This window comes from Nicotiana attenuata, chromosome 7, assembly GCF_001879085.1.
Source record: "Nicotiana attenuata strain UT chromosome 7, NIATTr2, whole genome shotgun sequence".
NCBI lineage: Eukaryota > Viridiplantae > Streptophyta > Magnoliopsida > Solanales > Solanaceae > Nicotiana > Nicotiana attenuata.
Window position 1 is genome coordinate 93,515,950 of NC_031995.1, and position 21,748 is coordinate 93,537,697.

The 21,748-nt window shown below is 38.7% G+C and overlaps 2 protein-coding genes across 2 annotated transcripts; one reads left to right on the forward strand and one right to left on the reverse strand.

Moving 5' to 3' along the window:
• Positions 381-7,604, reverse strand: LOC109229497 (GTPase HflX-like). The gene is made up of 13 exons (XM_019394957.1): positions 7,130-7,604; positions 6,090-6,232; positions 5,581-5,697; positions 5,210-5,324; positions 4,996-5,133; positions 4,058-4,153; positions 3,861-3,974; positions 3,586-3,654; positions 3,384-3,454; positions 3,211-3,304; positions 2,542-2,670; positions 2,330-2,419; positions 381-958 (listed from the first exon to the last, which is right to left on the reverse strand). The coding sequence occupies exons 1-13, from the start codon at positions 7,499-7,501 to the stop codon at positions 866-868; spliced, it is 1,641 nt and encodes a 546-aa protein (XP_019250502.1). The 5' UTR covers positions 7,502-7,604; the 3' UTR covers positions 381-865.
• On the forward strand, positions 19,434-20,358 carry LOC109230276 (glucose-induced degradation protein 8 homolog; the record flags this gene model as incomplete). The annotated part of the gene is made up of 4 exons (XM_019395792.1): positions 19,434-19,583; positions 19,666-19,777; positions 19,866-19,957; positions 20,242-20,358. Coding segments are annotated over 4 exons (399 nt in total), but the record flags the coding sequence as incomplete, so codon positions are not given.

Sequence of the window (21,748 nt, forward strand, 5' to 3'; positions counted from 1 at the left end):
ACATGCACAGCGATCAATTATTTTAATAAATTACGCTACAATTTCAAACAAGTTGGGGACAAAGATATAAGTAATCATTGAACATATCGCTTCATTTATGCTCATCTCATACTAACATTATACAAACAAAACAAAAAAAAAAAAAAAAAAAAATCTAACATATCTCTGAAATATATAGGACGTTAAGTGAAAACTGTGAAATTTCTCTCAAGGTCCAATTTACTTAATTGAGTCCAGTAATGTTACAGAGAGGGCATTGCAAATTGGCAAAGCAGATGACGCTTTTGATGGCCTTTTATGATTAGGTGATTCTGTATAAAGATGATTTTCTCTTAAGTTATCAGTTAACAGTCTATTAGCTCATGAAATTAATTAATTGCTACATGTAAAGTTTTGCTATGTTCTGAATATAATCAATAACCAATCCTACAGTTTATAAAGAAAAACAAGGTCAAACTGCACGCATACGCGATCAACTTTTTAGGAATAGTTGGTCAATTTGTACAACGGGGAGAAGGAACCTTCTTCGAAAGCAGTTACATGGGAGTCTGTGATGATATATTTCTATGTACAGAAGCAGCAGTTAGTGAGACCAGAACACAGAATGTACACCGGTCTAGCATAAATTCCTTTGAACAAGATTGCAGTTATTTCCTCAGTCAACGGACTGCTGATGCGAGGAGATAGATGACTTCTAATAATTCCTGTTTAGTGCTGAGCTGTTATGCATATTTTTCAGAAGCCACAATCTGGAGACCCTTGCGCTGGAGTTTCAATACAATCTACATAAGCTTTAATTTATGCTGGCCATACTCGTGCGCTTGTTTAACCCTTCAAGAATATGTATTTTGGGGACATGAAGCAATTATGATACACACATTTGTCTCATTGGAGTTAGAAGCCTTGCAAATCGGAGGGGAACATGTGCTCTCACCAGAGTTCCTTTCTCAGTGTATTCCTATAAAATCAAAAAGAATAAAGGATGAAAATTCTGTCTTTAATCTTTATAATCTGGGATAGTAGGCAACATTAGTAACCATTTTGTCGAAGTACTCTACACATTACTTGTATCAGTTTCTCATGTAGTTCATGGCTATTGGAGACAATAACCAGAACCCTAGAGCTTATACTGTAGAACAAATTGTCTCATATATTCCATTTTGCCATCCAATTGTATGTCAGGTCAGTAATAGCTGTTATTTGAAGATTTATGCCCATTGGAAGAAAAGGAGCTCGACCCATATCAGGTGTGCATAAAAACTGGGAACTCAGTACATTCAGATTCCAAAACATTAAATGAAAGATGTTGCAAGTGGAAGGGGAGGGGTAAGGAAAAGGAATTCCTAACTGAATGGAAGTGCAAACAAGTTCTCCTAGCAGTTTAGCATAATCTCAGATTCAGACTACAACAACATACCCACAAGTGGGGTCTGGGGAGGGTATTGTGTACGCAGACCTTACCCTACCTTGTGAAAGTAGAGAGCTGTTCCCAAAAGTGGAAGTCTTTACAAGTAACTAACAAACATCAGTATCATTAATAAATTAATTCATTCCCTATCTTGTCTTTGTATCTTCAAAAATTTACTGGCTTTTCAATATCAGAAATCACATGCAAACTCAACTGATACCTCACCCGAGGTTCCTAAAAGCACTATGGAGGGAGTGTTGTGGTGATACAACAACCTTGCCACAATCCCAAGGTAGCTTTATGGTGATAATATCAAAAAAGAAAACCAATTACTTCAAGAACAATGGCATTTTCAAACTTAAGCATAACAGTGTTGTCAAAGGTGAGAAGCTCTAAAAAACTCTCCAGGTCTAATAGGGCTTTAAGCGCAAAGCGCAACTGAAGTGCGGGCTTTTGTAAAAAAGGCACAATGAAGGAAAAAAATAAAAATGTAATGTAATTCAACAAAAAAGAAACAAACTCATTTATAAGGTTTCCTCAACAACTAATGCACTTATTTGCAGATTATATTTTGTTTTTTAGTACCCTCGATTCAAGATTGAACTCATGGACAAAGAGGCGCACCCTATAGTGCCCTGCCTCTTCACTGAAGCGCAGCTCCATGAGCTTTTCTGAGCTTCAATGCTTAAGCGCGCCTTAAATGAGCCTTTGACAACATTAAGCATAAGTGACTAGAATCTACATTGAGAACAGCTTTAGGGCTGGGGGAGGTCATCACTTTACCTTACCTTAAAGTTTAGAGAAGTAAAAAAAACAAGCAGAATGTGTCTGTGCATGTGGGATGAGTGAATGGTTAAATGCAATGGGAAAAGACAAATGGAAATGACTAGTACTTTAAATTACTAATAATATGAGGCTTACAGTTCTCTCAACCATTCCAACATGATGTATGGTACTGAGGAGTTCCCCTTTATCGAATGGAATCAAAGCTTCCACCCATACCATTGTATCCTGCCAAAATTGAAAAGCTCTATCCATCACAATCAAGCCCTATCTGAAAATATAGATTTTCCCTAGCTAGGCAGCAAAGTATATGCCTTTTTCTTTTTGAGAAAATAAAACAAGTCATACACCTTTAGTCTATTCTGGATTTCGTTGCAGAATTCATCCAAACCTTCACCAGTTAAAGCAGAAACGCAGACCACATCGTTTTTTGTCTTGGCTTCCAACTTGATTTTCTCAGGGTCCCTAGCTTTATCAACCTGTCAAAAGATGGTTAGACGATTATGTTGTAATTTCAGCTTCAGAAGTCAGGATGATCACATAACCAGCAATCTTTATCAGCAAGCGGATAGCTATTGTGTTAAATGGAAAGGAAGGGAAGAGGATACCAGTTTCAGTTTATGCACACAAGATGCTCATCTATTACATTCAGACCTAGAACATCTAGTTTAGCTAGGAAAAGCTGTCTTTTCTCAACGTGCACTGAGGTCAGTTAGGAAAGGACAAAAAGGTATATGCTATAGGAAGAAAAAAATTTAAAACAATAAACAACACATCTTGTACAGTAAGCATCACTAAACAACAGCCGACACTGGACAGACAATAAACCGTCAACATTTAACATTATCAGGGAATTGTAGAAACAGAAAGGATTGCAGGATTCAACACAAGAATCAAGCAAAAAGATTGGCTGGATGAAGAACAAGTCAGTCAACAACAAGATGGCTTTGGATAAAGGAAGTAGAGTGCTCACTGCAAATACAACAGTATTCAAACTAAATGACATGCAACACTAATACCTTGTTCCACACCATCAACTTCGGAATTGATACTGCATCCAGTTCTGAGAGAACTTTCTCCACAGCTTCTATCTGTAGCTCTGCTAGTGGATGACTAAACAAGATGACAAAGATGATAAGAGCTTATGTTGATGTGTATTAAAAACTCACTACATCAGATAGATCAACTTTGCCTGATGTCCACCACATGCACTAAAATTGAAGACTCTGTGATTTCTTCGAGTGTTGCCCTAAAGGCTGCAACCTATTGGAAGAAGAATAGAATAAAAGACCAATTCCATTATATCAAAACTTTTTTTGTAAGCCAACGTTGAAACTTGTCTTCAACGGGAATATATGAAAGACGAGCTATCTGTTCAAAGTTGCTAGGGTTACCAGAGTTGTTGGTAATTTTTGGATGAAGCCAACAGTATCTGTAAGCAGAAACTCCTTTCCATTCTTCATCTGGCTCAGAAGAGTTTACAACAAGCACAAAACATTACAACCGTCGAGATAACTAAATATACTGATTATGCCGAAAAAATCCAGATGCACATAATTTTCAGCCAACGAGAAATTTATGTGCTTTAAACGGGTACCAAATATAAGGAAACATGTGCAAGCAATGAGTTGAGCTGTCTTGAGGATTAATCATCAGTCATTATCCTCACCTGCACCCTTCTTGTAGTAGGATCAAGTGTTGCGAATAATCGGTCTTCTGCAAGAACATCGGCCCCAGTCAACCGGTTAAGAAGTGTACTTTTGCCAGCATTTGTGTATCCAACCTAAAGCAATAAGCACTTTATATATCAATTATCATTCTCTTCAGCATGGCGTACAAACATTCTACGGGAAACACATTCTGTACCAAAGATACAACAGGGACAGGTACAGAGACACGACGGTTCCTGTACTGTTTTCGATGCTTCCGAACAGATTCTAACTCTTTCTTGAGTACACCAATCTGCAAAAGAATATAGTAATATCTGAAGTTAGTGATGAAAAGGTGTAAAAGTAACCGAAAAAGAAATGTATCAAATATTTACACATTATTTAACACGAAAGAAAGAGTAGAGAAATACAGAAACAATATGGAATATAAAAATATGATAAAAGAGGGCTATAAATAAAAAGAAAAAGCAGGTTCATCCACCAATACGAGTCAGGAGCGCTGGCAGAGAGGAAATATGATCATGATTGATGGATGCACTCCACTAACTTTTTCATTTTACTCATAAAAGCAAGGTCATCTCCAAGAGACCACATGCAACTAAGCCAAGGACTTTCACTAGTCATAGAGTCTCATTAACATTTGGCAGTGGTCAGATAAGCAACAAGCAGAAGAAAAGCAATACCGAGAGTTCAGTTCAGCATTAACACACATGTTTTACATTGACAGGGGTAGAAGACAGTATAGAACTGTGTCTCAATTGAAGTTTCAGCAGTGCATCTGTGAATTTTAGTATCTCTCCAAAAAATTTGGTGAGGTGGTGCTTGCGGGAAGCATTTTGCTGTTAAAATTTGGAGAAAGCCGAAAACATGCATAAAGGCCACTAGAAATATCACTAAAAGTAACCTATTGATAGCTATCATAAGCACAAAAAAAAGATTTGAGAACCAATGATCAAAATATAACTCTCCATATAACCAATCTCTACAATTGTGCGGAAAATTAATGAGAGATTTGACAAATCAGCAATTTGCAAATTGATAAATATAGAGGGTTAATATCTAACTCTAGTTCAGTGTGAAGTTACTCACTAATACAGATGTACACGATTTATGATCATAAGAGAAATTGCTTACCTGAGTACGTAAAATTCTCTTGTCTACTTCAATTTGTTTTCCACCCATACCCTTGACCTGTCCTCCAGCTTGACGCTCAAGGTGAGTCCACATACGGGTTAGCCGTGGTAATTGGTATTCCATTTGTGCCAATGATACCTGAAAGAATTCATCTGCTAATGCAAAAGTGCAAACATTTTCAGGATGCAATACCGAAAAATAAAAGTGGACTTGCCTGTAAAGACGCTTCACGGGTTGCCGCTCGCTGGTTGAAAATATCCAGGATGAGAGCAGTGCGATCACACACTCTGACATCCCCACCAAAAGCCTTTTCCAGATTACGCAATTGTCTAAAAAGAGCACCATAAAACAGTCAGCATATGGATAACCAAAAGTTGAATTTACACCTTTTTTCAAGTATAGAATCAGATGAAGCACGAACAATTTTAAAAAAATCAAGTAGCCAGTGGAAATGAAAATCTACAAAAACTGAAAGCATTGCAGGGATAAAATATACTTTAAATTAATCTAACAAAACAAAATTCCAGAATATAACAGTATTGTCCTTGTAAGAATAGAAATGGGCAAAAATTTGCTGAGAACTACCCTGGAGAAAGTTCATCATCAAATATCACGGTCTCAACATCAAATGCACGAATCGCAGTTTTGATCTCTGCAACCTTTCCGGATCCTATGTAAGTCCTCGGATTAGGAGAAGATAGCCTAGAAGAAAAGAAAGATTAAGTTGCATATATGTAACATAAATTCGAGAGAAATTCAACAAGAAACAAAAATCATGTTATCTCTTCAATTTAGACAGCATCATCGCATTAACTGTAAGAAAATAAATAAATGAGATAATTTGAAAGACATGTTGCAATGATTATACAACCTACGTCCCATGTCATAATCAAGGTAATCATATTTTTGTGATAACTCCAAGTTTAACAGCTCTAAAATGACAAGTCTATGCAGTTAAAGTGAGCTCTACGATTAGTGGACCTATAAACTATTCACACCTTAATCTACGTATTACACTGACCAGGAACTTATGAAGCTAAGGTTATACAAAAAATTGCCTGTGTATCAGAAATGACTATATTACCAACACTTACTTCTGATATGTAGAATCAACAACCAGTAGTCCAGCAGTATCAGCCAGCTGGGCCAATTCCTTGAGTGATTCCTCTATACCAAATGAATCTTCTGTATCACCTCTGCATGAAACACCCACTAGGTAGGCTTTCTCTTCAAAAACCTGAAGTTTTAACCATCAGCCGAAAATTGAGATAAAGAATAGAAAGGTGGTGCACAACAAAATTCGGTTGTCATTGCTAAAACTGCCTTTTGTTATGGAAAATCAACAAAAAGAAAGAAAAAAAAGTCATTTGCCAAATCGGGAAGGCAATGTAATGAATCTTTTACATCAGTAGTGTAAACCTATTTTAGCAGGTTATTTACCATTTATTATACAATGCTACTAAATAGACTTACTAGTAATTACCTTTTAAATGACCTGATTGTGTAAATATTTATACAATGTGTACATAGAACTTGAACTCTATTGAAAACTTATCTATGCCAATAAATACATGACATGTATCATTCCTTCCATGTAACCTTTTATCATTATACCTGGTTAATTTTGCACAAAAAGTAAAAATTATGTACAAATAAAAATTAAAATCCATTGATGCTTATTCACTTGCTTTACCACATAAAACGAGTAGCATCCGTTTGCATGGGAGTTACGGGTTCGGCCGAATTTAGTAACTTTAGTCCAAACCTTTTATTTGGCTTATGAAATTCATTGAATATGTACTAATTATTGATTTAGAACCCAGTAACTTAAAAGGATTAGAACTCCAAACCCATAACCTTCAAATCCTGGCTCCGCCTCTGTCCGTTTGTAAAAGTTATTATAACAAACTTCAAATGGAGTATTAAAATAAAACACTTTAAAACTCATTTATTCGAACGAAAAAAAAAAACATAACTCACCTTGTTAATGTTCTTCCTAGAGTTAATTTATACTAAACTTGATGTATACACCAGGTGTTTGATAAAAAATATTATATCTGATATTCTCACTGAACTCAACTTCTAAATACAAAACAGGGGATAATAGAATTTCAAAAAAAATAAATTAACTAACCTCTTTTCCGTTAAGTAACTTGAATCTACTAGAATTTTCATCTAGCTCATCCACTTGTTGGTCCTTGTTCTCACTCTTTTTAATCCAACTTTGAGCTTTATCTTCATCCACAACACTAGCAGCATCTTCATTTTCTACTTCATGAAGCTCAGTCTCCAGTAGTGTTTCCTCTTCAATTACGGGATTACGCAGCGAAAAGCTGTCGTCCGGCGATAGCACTCCGATTTCTTCTCCGACGGCCTTAATGAAACTGTAATTGGTTTGCCTTAGCTTAGTGAATGAAACGGGTCGGGTACGGGTTGGACTCCATCGCAAATCGGAGTCCGGGAATAGAATGGATGGTTTCAAATTGGAGCAGAAGCATAAACTCATGATCAGAGTGAGCGACTGGAAAGTTGAGCTCAAGTTCGGAGTTCCGTTGGAAAATGGTTTTTTTGTGGATATTAGGCGTATTCTACTTTCAACACAAATATCTTAAGTCCTGTATTTTTGTTCGACTAAAACCCCATGTATTTTATTTTCATCAGATATTATTAATATGACGAATTTCTTTTTTTATAATATTGGCAGAAATTGTTGTTATATATTTGACCAATAATGTCGAGTTAATTCCTTCATTTTAGAGAAACTTCTACAGATACTCTAGCGTAGTTCATACCATAAGTTTCAAAACAATTATAGCGCGGGCGGAGCCAGCCTTTGACTACAGTTTCGGCCGAACCCAGTAGCTTTAGTCCAAATTTTATATTTGTCTTTAAGAAATTCATCGGATATGCACATATCATAAAGTTAGAACCCAGTAACTTAAAAGAACTAGAATCATGAACCCATAAATTTCAAATTTTGGCTCTGCCTTTGAATTTATAGCCACATAAAATCATGATTTGTTTAGGACTACAAATTTTTTAGTCTTAGAGCCCGTTTGGCTTAGTTGATTTAGAGTAGTTGATAAGCATTAGGTGCTGAAAAGCACTTTTAAGTGCTGAAACTGATTTAAAAAATAAGCAGTTATGTGTTTGGATAAAAGTGCTGAAATTAAAAATAAGCAGCTGAAGAACTACAAAGAGTTTTGTTTTAAAAAGAAGTATTTTAGAGATAGAATAGTAAATATTTTGGTCAAATCTAAAGTACTTATAAGCTGAACTTTGATAAGTCGGGGGAAACCAACTTATGATTTTTGGCTTATAAGCATCTTTAATTTTACCAAACGCGTAGATAAGTCAAAAAGTGCTTATAAGCCAGTTTGACCGGCTTATAAACTTAGCCAAACACCCTCTTAATTGAAGAACTGAAGATGTATACGTCAAACCGCACAACTAATAGCATAGTATAGAAAGAATCATGTATGAATACAAGATTTATGATGTCTAAACCTTTGTTTTGATAACAGAAACTTAATACTATAATCTTGTGAATAACAAACCTTTAGTTGATATGTTTTTCTTAATATCACTGATGTAAAGTAAACTTAAAATAGTAATTTTAGTATTTATCATCACGGACCTTACAAATATGCACTTTACCGCACCGTAAACTGCTCTGTCATAATTCCAACTCAAAGATCGGGAAATTCAAAATACAAATCAGTTAATCAGCATTAACAATTAGAAACTATTTTTTCTTATGCGTGAAATAGGAGGACATCTAATTATTTGTGTTTATATATACTGTCAAAACTTGAAAAAGTATAAATAAGAAAAATTAAGATATTGTCATATTGATGATTATTGATGTGCGTTATCCTGCATTTTGTCTACTTTATCACGAGAATTTTCAGTTTATCCCTTCAACTTTATGGGGAGTCTAAATTATACCCCTTTATTTTGCATAAACATTTCAAAACTAATGAATTAAAGGATTCTACTCCAGTAATAAATCAAAGTTGGACGATCAAACTATCAATAAAATGGATTAAGTGGAAGCTTTTAATCTAGCACCATCTTGAATTGAGCGAATTATTACACTTGACTAATTCTACGTTTGAAACGATCTCTTCTTGGTATACGGTCGAAATCGAGCCCATCTATTACATGACAGATCGGGCTTAAAACGTAATGAATTGAAGGTCGACCCCAGGTTCCATCGAACCAGGATACGAGGTTGGAACACCCGTCTTCAAGATTATCGAGTCCATGACCCCGGAATCGGCCCCGACTCCGAATGTGCTCAAGGAAACATTGTCGGACCAGATAACAGAAGGCCGAAATATCCGTAACTAGTCGGATATCACGGCGGGAATCTCGGCATTATCAATGAGAAACTGGTTAATTAGTAAATCATGAGATTTTTTACCTTTTATAGAATTGTACCTAAAGTAGGATTCCCCTACTATATATATATGGTCTGATTATTTGTAAAAGACATTATAACACACATCCCAAACCATTATAATATAATTTTCTTCTTGCAAGCCACTGTTCTTCTGTATCTAATATCATTTGAATTACATCCAGTTCAAGTGATACTTACTTTTCAAGGCTATAACCGTTCAACTCATACGATTTGAATTTACTTTATTATTGTTCGCTTATTTATACTTCAATTTCTCGCTTTGTGTCAAATTAATCCCCGTTTTGTTAAAACCACTTATAAATTCAATTGTTATCCAATTTTGAGGGTAAACAGTTTGGCGCCCACCGTGGAGCTAAGGATAATAGTGGTTATTTGACACAAATTTTCATAACATACTCTATTTTACACTTGTTCTTTGAAGTGCCTCTCATTTCAGGCTTAAGCTCAAAATGTCAAACTCACAATTAGTACCTCTACCTGCTGACAATGAGTCCAGTCACAACAGTGAAAACAATAACATCGCATCCTGTAATGAGGTACCGCTCGTTGATCCCATCAGAATTCCAAACATGTGGATATCGACATAAGCCTCCCTTCTGACCCCGAGAATAGCATCTGTGGTAGAGCCCGATTGATAGCACAGAATACCCAAAACAATGGAGGATACGAGATCAATCTTCGGATGATCTTCGAAATGTTACAGGCTCAATTGGCGGCGATAGCTTAGTTACAAAACCAGAGCCGCATACCGAGCAGAATCGAGCTCATTCCATCTCGAGAGATCACCCGCAGGGAGAAACCTGTCGCGGAGAGGTCCAGGGGGAATGAGTCGGGTAATAAACCCGAAATCATAAAAATGCTCGAGGAGCTGATAAAACGAATAGAATCAGAGGAGAAGAAAGTCGAAGCAAACAAAAAAAAGGTGGAAACCTATAATTCCAGGGTCGACCAGATCCCGGGAGCCGCCGATATTGAAAGGCTTGGATTCCAAGAAATTTGTACAGAAACCGTTCCCTCCGAGTGCAGCTCCAAAGCCGATCCCTAAATTATTCTGCATGCTCGATATTCCTAAGTACAACGGAACGACTGATCCAAACTAGCATGTCACTCATACACATGCGCCATCAAAGGAAATGACTTGGAGGATGATGAGATCGAGTCTGTCTTACTGAAGATATTCGGAGAAACCTTGTCAAAGGGAGCTATGATATGGTATCACAACTTGCCCCCTAATTCTATTGACTCATTTGCTATGCTTGCAGACTCTTTTGTGAAAGCACATGCTGGCGCTATCAAGGTCGAAACCAGGAAGTCGGACCTCTTCAAAGTAAGGTAAAAGGATAATGAAATGCTCAGAGAGTTCGTATCTTGGTTTCAAATGGAACGGATGGACTTGCCACCGGTCGCTGACGATTGGGTTGTTCAAGCTTTGACCCAAGGACTCAATGTTCAAAGTTCGTTGGCTTCACAGTGGTTGAAGAAGAATCCGATAGATTGTCCGACTGTTACTTGGGCTGATGTGCATCACCGATATCAATCAAAGATCAGAGTCGAAGATGATCAATTAGGGGCTCTTTCCGGGTCCGTTTACCTTGTTAAAACCATCGACAGAGTCAAGAGAGATATTCATCGTGAGCCAAGGCTGAACAGGGATCGGTATCAGCCGTACAATGAAGATCGAAGAAGCAGTGGGTCCGGACGGGGTTCTATGCTAAATGAAAGAAGAAATGACCGAGGCCATAGCAGCCGGGGACTCATAAGCAAGAACAGTTTCGACAGGCCTATCGGACCTAAGAAAACACCGAGGTTATCAGAATATAACTTTAACGTTGATGTTGCTGCCATCGTATCGGCTATCGGACACATCAAAGATACCAAATAGCCTCGGCCTCTACAATCCGACCCAGCCCAAAGGGATCCAAACCAGATATGCAAATATCATGGCACTCACGGCCACAAAATAGAGGATTACCGACAACTGAGGGAAGAGGTAGCCCGGTTATTCAACAACGGGCATCTTGGAGAATTCCCGAGTGATCGAGCCAAGAATCATTTAAGAAATAAGGACTCCAATAAACAAACCGAGCAAGAAGAACCTCAACACGTCATTCATATGATCGTCAGAGGGGTCGATATTCCTCAAGGTCCGATGTTAAAGCGCACCAAAGTATCCATCACAAGGGGAAAAACAGACTCGAGATTACATACCAAAAGGGACTTTATCTTTTAGCGACGAGGACCTAGAAGGAATCGTGCAGCCCTACAACGATGCACTGATATTATCTGTACTCATGGATAAATCTCGAGTTAAACGTGTGTTAATTGATCCAGGTAGCTCGACCAACATAATTCGATCGAGGGTCGTAGAACAACTCGGCCTACAAGACCAAATCGTGCATGCAGCCTGAGTGCTAAACGGATTCAACATGGAATGTGAAACTACTAAGGGAGAAATAACATTACCAGTAAACGTCGTCAGGACCATCCAGGAAAACCAAGTTTTATGTGATTGAGGGGTACATGAGGTACAACGCCCTGTTCGGGAGGCCATGGATTCACAACATGAGGTCAGTGCCCTCGACTCTTTACCAAGCGTTAAAATTACCGGTGCTATGAGGGATTAAAACGACCTACGGGGAACAACCGACCGCAAAAGAAACATTTGTAGTCGAAGAAGTAATTCTAGTATCAACACTGGCGACATCAAAGGGACCGAGTTCGGATACAAAGCAGGAAGCTAAATAGCAATTATCGACACCAGCCACGACCCAATCGGATAAACAGGGGACTGATGAAGACGATGATTACGGGGTTCCCAGATCTTTTATAGTCCCCGATAATTCCGATGCTACAAAATTAGCGGTCGAAGACCTGGAAAAAGTCACATTGATCGAACATCTACCCGATCGAAAGGTATACCTGGGCACGGGGTTAACCCCCGAGCTAAGGAAAAAACTCATTCAATTTCTTATAGCTAACATAGATTGTTTTTCTTGGTCCCATCTTGATATGGCAGGGATCCCGTCGGAGATTACCTCTCACAAGCTAAGCATGCACCCGAAATTCCACATGGTCAAACAGAAGAGGAGACCCCAGTCTGAGATAAAACATGCTTTCATCAAGGATGAGGTAACTAAACTCCTTAACATAGGGTCCACTCGGGATGTTAAATACCCGGAATGGTTAGCAAACGTAGTGGTAGTCCCCAAAAATGGGAACAAACTGAGAATGTGTGTAGATTATAAAGATTTAAATAAGGCATGTCCCAAGGACTCTTTCCCTTTGCCCAACATCGATCGCATGATCGATGCCACAGCTGACCACGAGATCCTTAGTTTTCTCGATGACTACTACGGGTACAACCAAATACAGATGAACCCGGATAATTAGGAAAAGGCCTCCTTCATCACTAAGTATGGCACATATTGCTATAACGTGATACCATTTGGTTTAAAAATGCTAGTGCCACTTACCAATGCCTAGTGAACCGGATGTTTGAAGAACAAATAGAAAAATTCATGGAAGTTTACATTGACTATGTTGGTTAATTCCCTGCGAGCGGATGACCATTTAAAGCATTTGCAGGAAACTTTGAAGAAGTACAACATGAAGCTAAATCCGGAGAAATGTGCATTCGGAGTCGAATTAGGTAAATGTCTCGGGTTCATGGTATCCAACCGAGAAATCGAGATCAACCCCGACAAGATCAAAGCTATCAAGGATATAACGGTAGTGGACAATGTGAAGGTTGTACAAAGGCTAACCGGGCCCATTGATGCCCTGGGGTGATTCATCTCGAGGTCCTCCAATAAAAAAAAACCAATATTTCTTGTTACTGAAGAAGAAAAACAACTTCATATGGATGGAATGCCAACGGGCGTTGGAAGAATTCAAGTGATATCTATCGAGCCCGCTATTGATTCACACACTGAAGGCAGACGAACTACTATACCTATACTTGGCAGTATCAAAGATAGCGGTAAGTGGAGTCCTTGTTCAGTAAGAGCAAGGCACGCAATTTCTAATATATTATATTAGCAAGACCCTGGGTGAGGCCGAAACTAGGTACCCTCACCTAGAAATTGACGTTCGCTTTCCTAAGTGCCTCTAGGAAACTGAAACCATATTTTTAGTGCCATCCTATATTTGTTGTGACAACTTACCTATTGCAAAATATAATTCATAAACCCGAACTCTCGGGACGGTTGGCCAAATGGGCCGTGGAAATCAGCGGGTACGATATTGAGTATCGACCCCGGACGACCTTAAATCTCAAATTTTGGCAAATTTTGTGGCTGACTTTACGCTGGACCTAATACCCGAGGTCGAAAGAGAGTTGTTGGTAAACTCGGGGACATCCTTGGGAATCCGGACCCTTTTCATGGACGGCGCCTCGAACACAAAAGGGTTCGGACTTGGCATTGTATTGAAGCCACCCACGGGCAATGTAGTTAGACAATCTATTAGAACTATAAAATTGAATAACAATGAGGCTGAATATGAGTCCGTGATTGTAGGTCTCGAACTAGCCAAAATCTTGGGGTGAAGGCGCTCGAAGCTAAGTGCGACCCCCTCCTTGTGGTGAACCAAGTTAATGGGACATTCAAAGTCAAAGAATAATGAATGCAAAGATACCTAGATAAGTTGCAGGTAACATTACATCGATTCAAAGAGTGGACTTTGCAATACATACCTCGGGATCGGAATAGCGAGGCCAATGCCCTTGCGAACTTAGGGTCGTCGGTCAAAGATGAAGAGCTCAACTTAGGGGCAGTCGTACTACTCATGAGATCGATAATGGAAGAAGGTCATGCCAAAATAAACTCTACAAGCTTGACTTGGGATTGGAGAAACAAATATATAAAATATTTAAAGTCCGGGAAACTGCCCTCAGATCCAAAAGAATCGAGGACTCTGCACGCAAAGGCAGCCCGATTCAGCTTGTCCGAAGATAGAACCTTGTTCAAAAGAATGTTCGATGGCCCACTAGCAATATGTCTAGGACCAGGAGATACCAAGTATTTTCTAAGGGAAGTCCATAAGGGCACATGCGGAAATCATTCAGGCTCCGAATCGATGGTTTGAAATGTAATCAGAGCCGGCTATTACTGGATCGATATGGAAAAAGACGAGAAGGAGTTCGTGCAAAAATGTCATGAATGCCAAAGACATGATCCGATGATTCACTAACCCGGTGAGCTTCTGCACTCGGTCTTGTCACCATGTCCATTCATGAAGTGGGAGATGGACATCGTTGGCCCTCTCCTATTGTCACCCGGTAAGGCTCAATTCATATTGGTTATACTGACTATTTTTCTAAGTGGGTTGAAGCCCAGGCATACAAGAAGGTCAGGGAGAAGGAAGTCATCGGCTTTCATTTGAGACCACATTATATGTCGGTTCGCAATGGCATTCGAAATCATGTGCGACAACGGGAAACAATTTATCAGCAACAAAGTGACCAAATTTCTCGAAGACCATAAGATCAAAAGGATCCTGTCAACATCCTATCACCCTAGTATGAATGGACAAGTAGAATCGACCAACAAAATCATACTCCAAAACCTCAAAAAGAGGTTAACTGAAGCCAAAGGAAAATAGAAGGAAATCCTTCCCTAAGTCCTATGGGCATACCGTACGACCTCGAAGTCTAGTACCAGGGCTACCCCGTTCTCGTTGGTTTACGGTGCTGAAGCTCTAATATCAGTCGAGGTCGGTGAACCAAGCATCCGATTCTGATATGCTACCAAGGAATCGAATGAGGCCATAAACACGAGCCTAGAGCTATTAGATGAAAGGCGCAAAGCTGCCCTCATCTGGTATAGCACCCATAAACAACGGATCGAAAGGTATTACAATCGAAGGGCCAACCTTCGACACTTCAATCTCGGGTACTTAGTACTAAGGAAGATCACACTAAACACCCGGAACACGAAAGAAGGGAATTTGGGGCCGAACTAGGAAGGACCGAACCAAATTCTCGAGGTTGCCGAAAAAGGATCATACAAACTCGGGGCAATGAACGGTGAAAGGCTATCGAATAACTAGAACCTAACTCACTTGAAGCGATACTACTGCTAAGGTACGACCCCATTCATTTTCTTTTTACTTATTTTTGAATTAACAATTGCAGGTAACCAACAAGAAGCGGTACAAATTTTAGGTCTGAAAGTACGCGTTGCACTCTTTTTTCTTGAACCTATTTTGTCCCAAATGGATTTTCCAGCAAGGTTTTTAATGAGGCAATAGTGGATCGTGCTAATTTATAATAGAAGGTCGGCCATGAATCGGTGTTAAGGATCGCATCAACAGTATCCGAGGCTTCTCTCTATGATCAACCTCGAATACTGGAGGGCATTACCCTTGGATATTGACTTTAGCAAGCAAAGAACTTCGTGATGGAAGGGTCTCGATAGGTAGGATTTATTGTAAGGGCCAAATGGGCAAACGAACCATGCCCATATAGATTGCTCGACCCCTAGCACAAAGCATGTACACAAGTATAACTATTTTACACAAGAATAAAAATAAGTCTCTCCCTTGCGGATAAATATTTTGTCATTTTAAAAAAAAATCTTGCATTTCTCAAGAAATTTCCTACATCCGATCCCCTAAAGGTATCGAGCCCAAGGGCCACCTTAATCCGAGTTCGAACAATCACTCTCACACGGGGATTACCGTCTGAAAACAAACTTGGATGGTCCGGGCTATCGGAGCTCGGGGGCATAAGACCTATCAGGCAACGCCCGAATCTTAAAGGCCACGGCCATCCCCACTCGGGGACTGTTATCTGATGTTGCCCAAACTCATACCACAATTATAGGTAGTGAGGCGGGCGAAGCAATAATAAAACCCAAAGTGAGTCGGGGTCGAATCCTTAGGGAGTTAGAAATAGGATTAGGTATACACCTAGTGTAATTGTATATAGTGCCTCAATTTGCATTTCCACATTCTTGTAGGTTATTTCTATTTCTACCCAATCTATTGATTGCAATTGATAAACTAGAAGATAATATTTTTGGTTTTGGTTATTTTTCAAGTGATAAAGGATCTAGGCTCGTGACTTCCACCTAAGTGGTTACCTAACGGGTTGTGAATTCTAAGGGAAGTTTGATTAGTCGGGGTCGTAATATAGAAATCACACACAATTACCACTCTATACCTCTCGGTAGTTTGAGTGATTTTGCCCAATTTGGCTTTCTCAAGTCCAAATGGGTATTGCTCAAATCAAGTGATATATGCTCAAGTCGGGTCATACTATCTCTAGATTTGACCCTTTAATTGGGGCTATCAATTTCTTGAATTCACCCCAATTCCTTGTTAGCCAAGTTTTTCTAGACTTAGTCTCTCTTTCTCAAGTAGAGACTAAGTCAAATAAGCATGAATCAACATTTGCAACCATTAATTTTAGAATTCAAGCATAAACAAGGCTAAATATCACTTATCCAATCACAAACAAGCCCTAAAATCAAATTCCAGACAACCCCAGCACAGTTCCTAGCACGTTCGAGGACGAACGTATGTTTAAGTGGGAGATGAAGTAACGACCCGACCGGTCGTTTTGAGCCCTAGCGCGCCATTCAGCAGTTCGAGGCCATGAGCAGCTTCAATTCAGGCATTTTAACTTGTACGCATGGTCGGAATTAAATTCCGGGAAGTTCGGAGTTGACTTGGAGAGGAAATTCTCATTTCGGAAGCTTTAAGTTGAGAGAATTGACTAGGATTGGATTTCAGAGTAAACGACCTCGGAATCGGGACTGAAGGTTCCGGCAGGTTCGTATGGTAATTTCGGACTTGGGCGTATGCCCGGATCGGGTTTTGGGTGACCCGGGAGCGTTTTGGCGCCTATTGTGGAAGTTAGCATTTTGGAAGAAATTTCATAAGTTTGGGTTGAAGTGCATTTCAGTGTTATCGATATCCGTTTGGGAATCCGAGTCTGGGAGTAGCTCCGTATGGTGATTCTGGAGTTGGGAGCGCGATTGGAAGTGAATTCGGATGTCCGTGGAGCATTTTGGAGCCATTTGGCTAAGGATAGAAATTTGAAGGTTTTTGAGAGGTTTGATCGGAGGTGGACTTTTTGATATCGGGGTCGGAATCCGATTCCGAAAGTTGGAGTAGGTCCATAATGTCGAATATGACTTGTGTTCGAAATTTGAAGTCAATCGGACGTGATTCGATAGGTTTAAACATCGAAAGTAGAAGTTTGAAATTCTAAAATTCATAAAGCTTGGATTGGAGGTCGATTCTTGGTTTTAGCATTGTTTGATATGATTTGAGGCCTCGAGCAAGTCCGTAATGTGTTTTGGGACTGGTTGGTATGATTGGTTGGGGTCCCGGGGGCCTCGGGTGGATTTCGGGTGGTTAACGGATCGAAAATGGAATTTTGAGAAGTGCTGAAGTTGCTGCTTCTGTCATAACCGCATCTGCGGTTGGTGGACTGCAGGTGCGAGACTGCAGAAGCGGTCCATCTATCGCAGAAGCGGCCCAAGGCCAGGCAGCCCAAGATCGCAGATGCGGCCCTAAATCCGCAGAAGTGGAACCGCAGAAGCGGTGGGCCTGTCCGCAGAAGCGGTCTTCTTTCTGCAGAAGCGCTGGTCGCAGGTGCGGCCCAGGACCGCACATGCGGAAATCGCAGGAGGCAGTGGCCTTCATTTATTCGGGCTCTAGGCCATTTTTGTTCATTTTCACTCATTTCTTGGGCGATTTTTGAGGTCTTGGAGAGGTGATTCCGCCTAGCATTTGTGAGGTAAGTTATTTATAATTAATGTGAGTTTAATACCTGAGTTTTGGGTAGATTAACACATAAAAATTTGTGAAAATCATGGGAATAGAGTAAAACCTAGGGTTTTGTTAAAAACAAGATTCAACCACGAAATTTGTTGTAGAATGAAGTAAAAATCGTATATTCTTGATCCTTAGGTTATAAAGAACAACTTCTTTCGAAAAAAATTTAGGAATCCGGGCACGTGGGCCCGGGGTCGGATCTTAGGAAAATTGTGTTTAAGCGTGGGAAATTGCTTAAATAGTTAGAATATGATCTTGTAAGCTTATATTGACTAGTTCCTACCACGTTTATCTAGTTTCGAATCGTTCGGCTCCAATTTGAGGGTTCGGGCTCATTCTTGGTATTGGAAGTGCACATTGGAGCGTGGTGAGTCTCCTTTCTAACCTTGTAAGAGGGAATTTTTCCCATAGGTGAAATAATTGGTTATGTGCTCCTATTTGTGGGGGCTACGTACGCACGAGGTGATGAGAGTCAGTGCGTAGCTACTAATATGTGTAAGTCCGGGTAGTCTAGGACCCAAAAGTATGCTATACTTGGAATATTTGCAATCTTATTGACAGTTGAATTTCTTAAATCCTATTGAATTGGTAAATGAATTTCTAAGAGGATTGAACTTTATTCCTTAAATCATTAAAGAGAATTGGCTTCTAATGGGATAAATGTTCCCCGTAAAATTTCTAATTTGCTGTTTGAGCATGTATTTCTATGTGTACCTGCGTCGTATGTATGGTACGCGAGCAGGGTGATTGTTTATTTAAGAGGATTTTTTTTTTAAGAGAAGCCCTAATTATGAAATGAGCCCTAATGAGCAGAATGAATGTATAGAACTCAGATAACCAACCCAACTAGCTTGGGGATTGAGACGTAGTGTTGTTGTATTCACCTTCAATGCATTGGAACAACAGATGGTTTTACCTATTTCAATAAAGAAGGGGCAGATTTGAAAATGGTTAACAAGGGGCTGTTTTATTTCCTTTTCCTCTTTATAATTCAGTTTATCCAGTCCGCGGTAAGCATTGGCATGCTGTAAGATGAAGTCCTTTGGATTCTGGTTTTCCACTTATTAATTTTAGTCTTTTAGACGTATTTGATTGATAGTCCTAACCATCGAGTTATCTCCAGGGATTTATCATTCGGCACTAGAGGGGAATGTACTGAAGGCCATTGAACTTACAGAACAGCTCGCTCCTGACTTATTGGAAAAAATAAGGATCTGCATTTTGATCTCTTGAGGCCAATGACTTCTTTGGCAGAGATGAAGTTACATTTTCTGACAATTTTTTACTATCTTCCTGTGGCAGCACAGAAGCTCTGGAATTTGCACAGACGAAGTTGGCTCCTTTTGGAAAGGTGCAGAAATATGTTGAAAAACTTGAAGTACGTTTCTTCCCTAGCGAATCTCTCAGATATTCTCTTCTAATTACCTTGAACTTGTCTAAGTATTGGAATTTTGTGGCAGGACTTCATGGCTTTATTAGCTTACAATGAGCCAGAAAAGTCGCCCATGTTTCATCTATTAAGCTGGGAGTACAGGCAGCAAGTTTCCGATAGTTTGAATAGAGCAATACTTGGTGTGTTTTAACGGGTCTTTCTTGGTGTTATGATTTCTTATGGCTGCTTTCTGTCCTCTCACTCATTTTCTCTGTCTTGCTCTGGCAGCAAATTCCAACCTCCCCAGCTATTCTGCAGTTGAAAGGTTGATACAGCAGACAACTGTTGTAAGACAATGCTTAAGTCAAGAATCCAGTAAGGTTTGATCCTAGAACTTTATTTCGTGATCTGTTGCTTAGCATTCTGCAGACAGGGAGTATAGAGGAGTGAAAATAAGTGTTAAAAAGCGAAAATTTTGACACTTCTTGGTCAGTCTTTATCCGTTGTGCCTTCTCTTTTGGTTACACCATTTCTTTGTTATTCTTGGTCGTGCTACTTCGGCTAAATCATTTTTTTCCACAAGGACTATCTAATTAGCAGTTCCAAGATTCTTAATGTCTGATCGAGTTGCTATACTAACTTTTGATGACCGTCATGTTTGCAGGAAGGGCATCCACCATTTTCTTTGAAAGACTTTATGAAGAGCTAGGTGAGCCAATTTAGGAACATGTTTCCACTAATCACAGGAGCAATTACTGCATCTTGAATTCCACTGACAGCTAGATTCGCATTGTCTGTTTTCAGAAAGCAAAAAATGGAATGGCTGATCAGATCATGGATTCTGTGACATTTTTCAGACCTCATGAGTCAGCCTCAGGGCAACTGTGAGACATTCCAGTTGTAGCGATTTGTTTATACTTAAAAGGCAAATGTCATAAACGAATGCGTTAGTCAAATGCTCTGTTTACATGAAAATTCTTATGCACTCGACATTAGAAGAAGATTAGATCAGGGAGAAAATGTTCTAAAAAGATGGTGATGTAAATAATTGACCTGTAAGTGGATTTTCTTAAATTTAAGAAAAAATTAAAAGAAGATAAATGGAGTTTTTTCCCAGTTGGATAGGATATAAGTTTACACACTCTATCATACAACTTGAGCCAACCAAAACAAGTTGTTTCTCGTTAGTAAACCAAAGTGATACTAACTCTTGACCATCAAATAATCCCAACGAGATTCACATTGTGGCTAACTGGTGGTTTGCTGTCTCCACGACTTTCCATTTTTTCGTGCTGCTCCTCAAGGTTTCATCTCCGATCTCTCTTTTTTGGACAAGATTTCGTTACTTTCCATGAGTAACAACATTATTGAGTTCATTATTCCAATGATTTCTCAATTATTTGAAATTATATAATAAAGTTATATTTTATTTGCTTATAACAAAAATCAGTTAATTATTGTTAAAGCACTCAAACGTTCACTCAACTATTTCCGTAGCACTCAAAACTTTCGGTGGCAGAATACCCATATAAATTTTTCCATAGCACTCTATAAATTTTTAATGCTTTTCGATAATATTATTTTTCTCATTTTTACTCTTTATTATAGATTTACGTATAGAATAAATAAATTTTTATTTATGAAGTATAAAATAAAAGTTTTCATGCATATATGATGGAACAAAAATATTGAGCAAAGTTTTCGAGCATATATAATATATATTATAACTATATCTTTATATTAATTAATTATTTTTTGGAATTACATGCATGGAATATATACTTTAAGAGATTTTATTCTCTTTCACTTTCAATCGTGTAAATGACTTGTAAGTTTTATTGTTATTATCAAGATTATACGAACGAATTATTCTAATTAATTTTTTTTACTGTGCTCATTTATTTTATTCATCAATTTCAGGTACTTAAACTCTTATTTTATAATTTAAATATAATTTTTAATATAATAATTTTAAAAAATTACTCATCACAGTAAGGTACATGCGTAACACGCATACGTTAAGACTAGTTAAACAGTAATTTATATGGAAGGGGTGAAGGGATTGAGTTAGTTTCAGTGGGAGAAATTCATAAATAGCCAGATTTACAAGTGGTCATTCAAAAATAGCCACAGTTTCAAAAGTAATCGAAATTTAGCCAATTTTTATTTAA

Excerpts from the sequence above, each read along its gene's own strand:
- LOC109229497 (XM_019394957.1), bottom strand. The coding sequence starts at position 7,501 with ATGAGTTTATGCTTCTGCTCCAATTTGAAACCATCCATTCTATTCCCG. Across the intron at positions 6,233-7,129 it reads AGTTACTTAACGGAAAAGAG|GTTTTTGAAGAGAAAGCCTA; the intron begins GTTAGTTAATTT and ends TTAAAACTTCAG. Across the intron at positions 3,305-3,383 it reads GTGCATGTGGTGGACATCAG|TCATCCACTAGCAGAGCTAC; the intron begins GCAAAGTTGATC and ends CATCTTGTTTAG.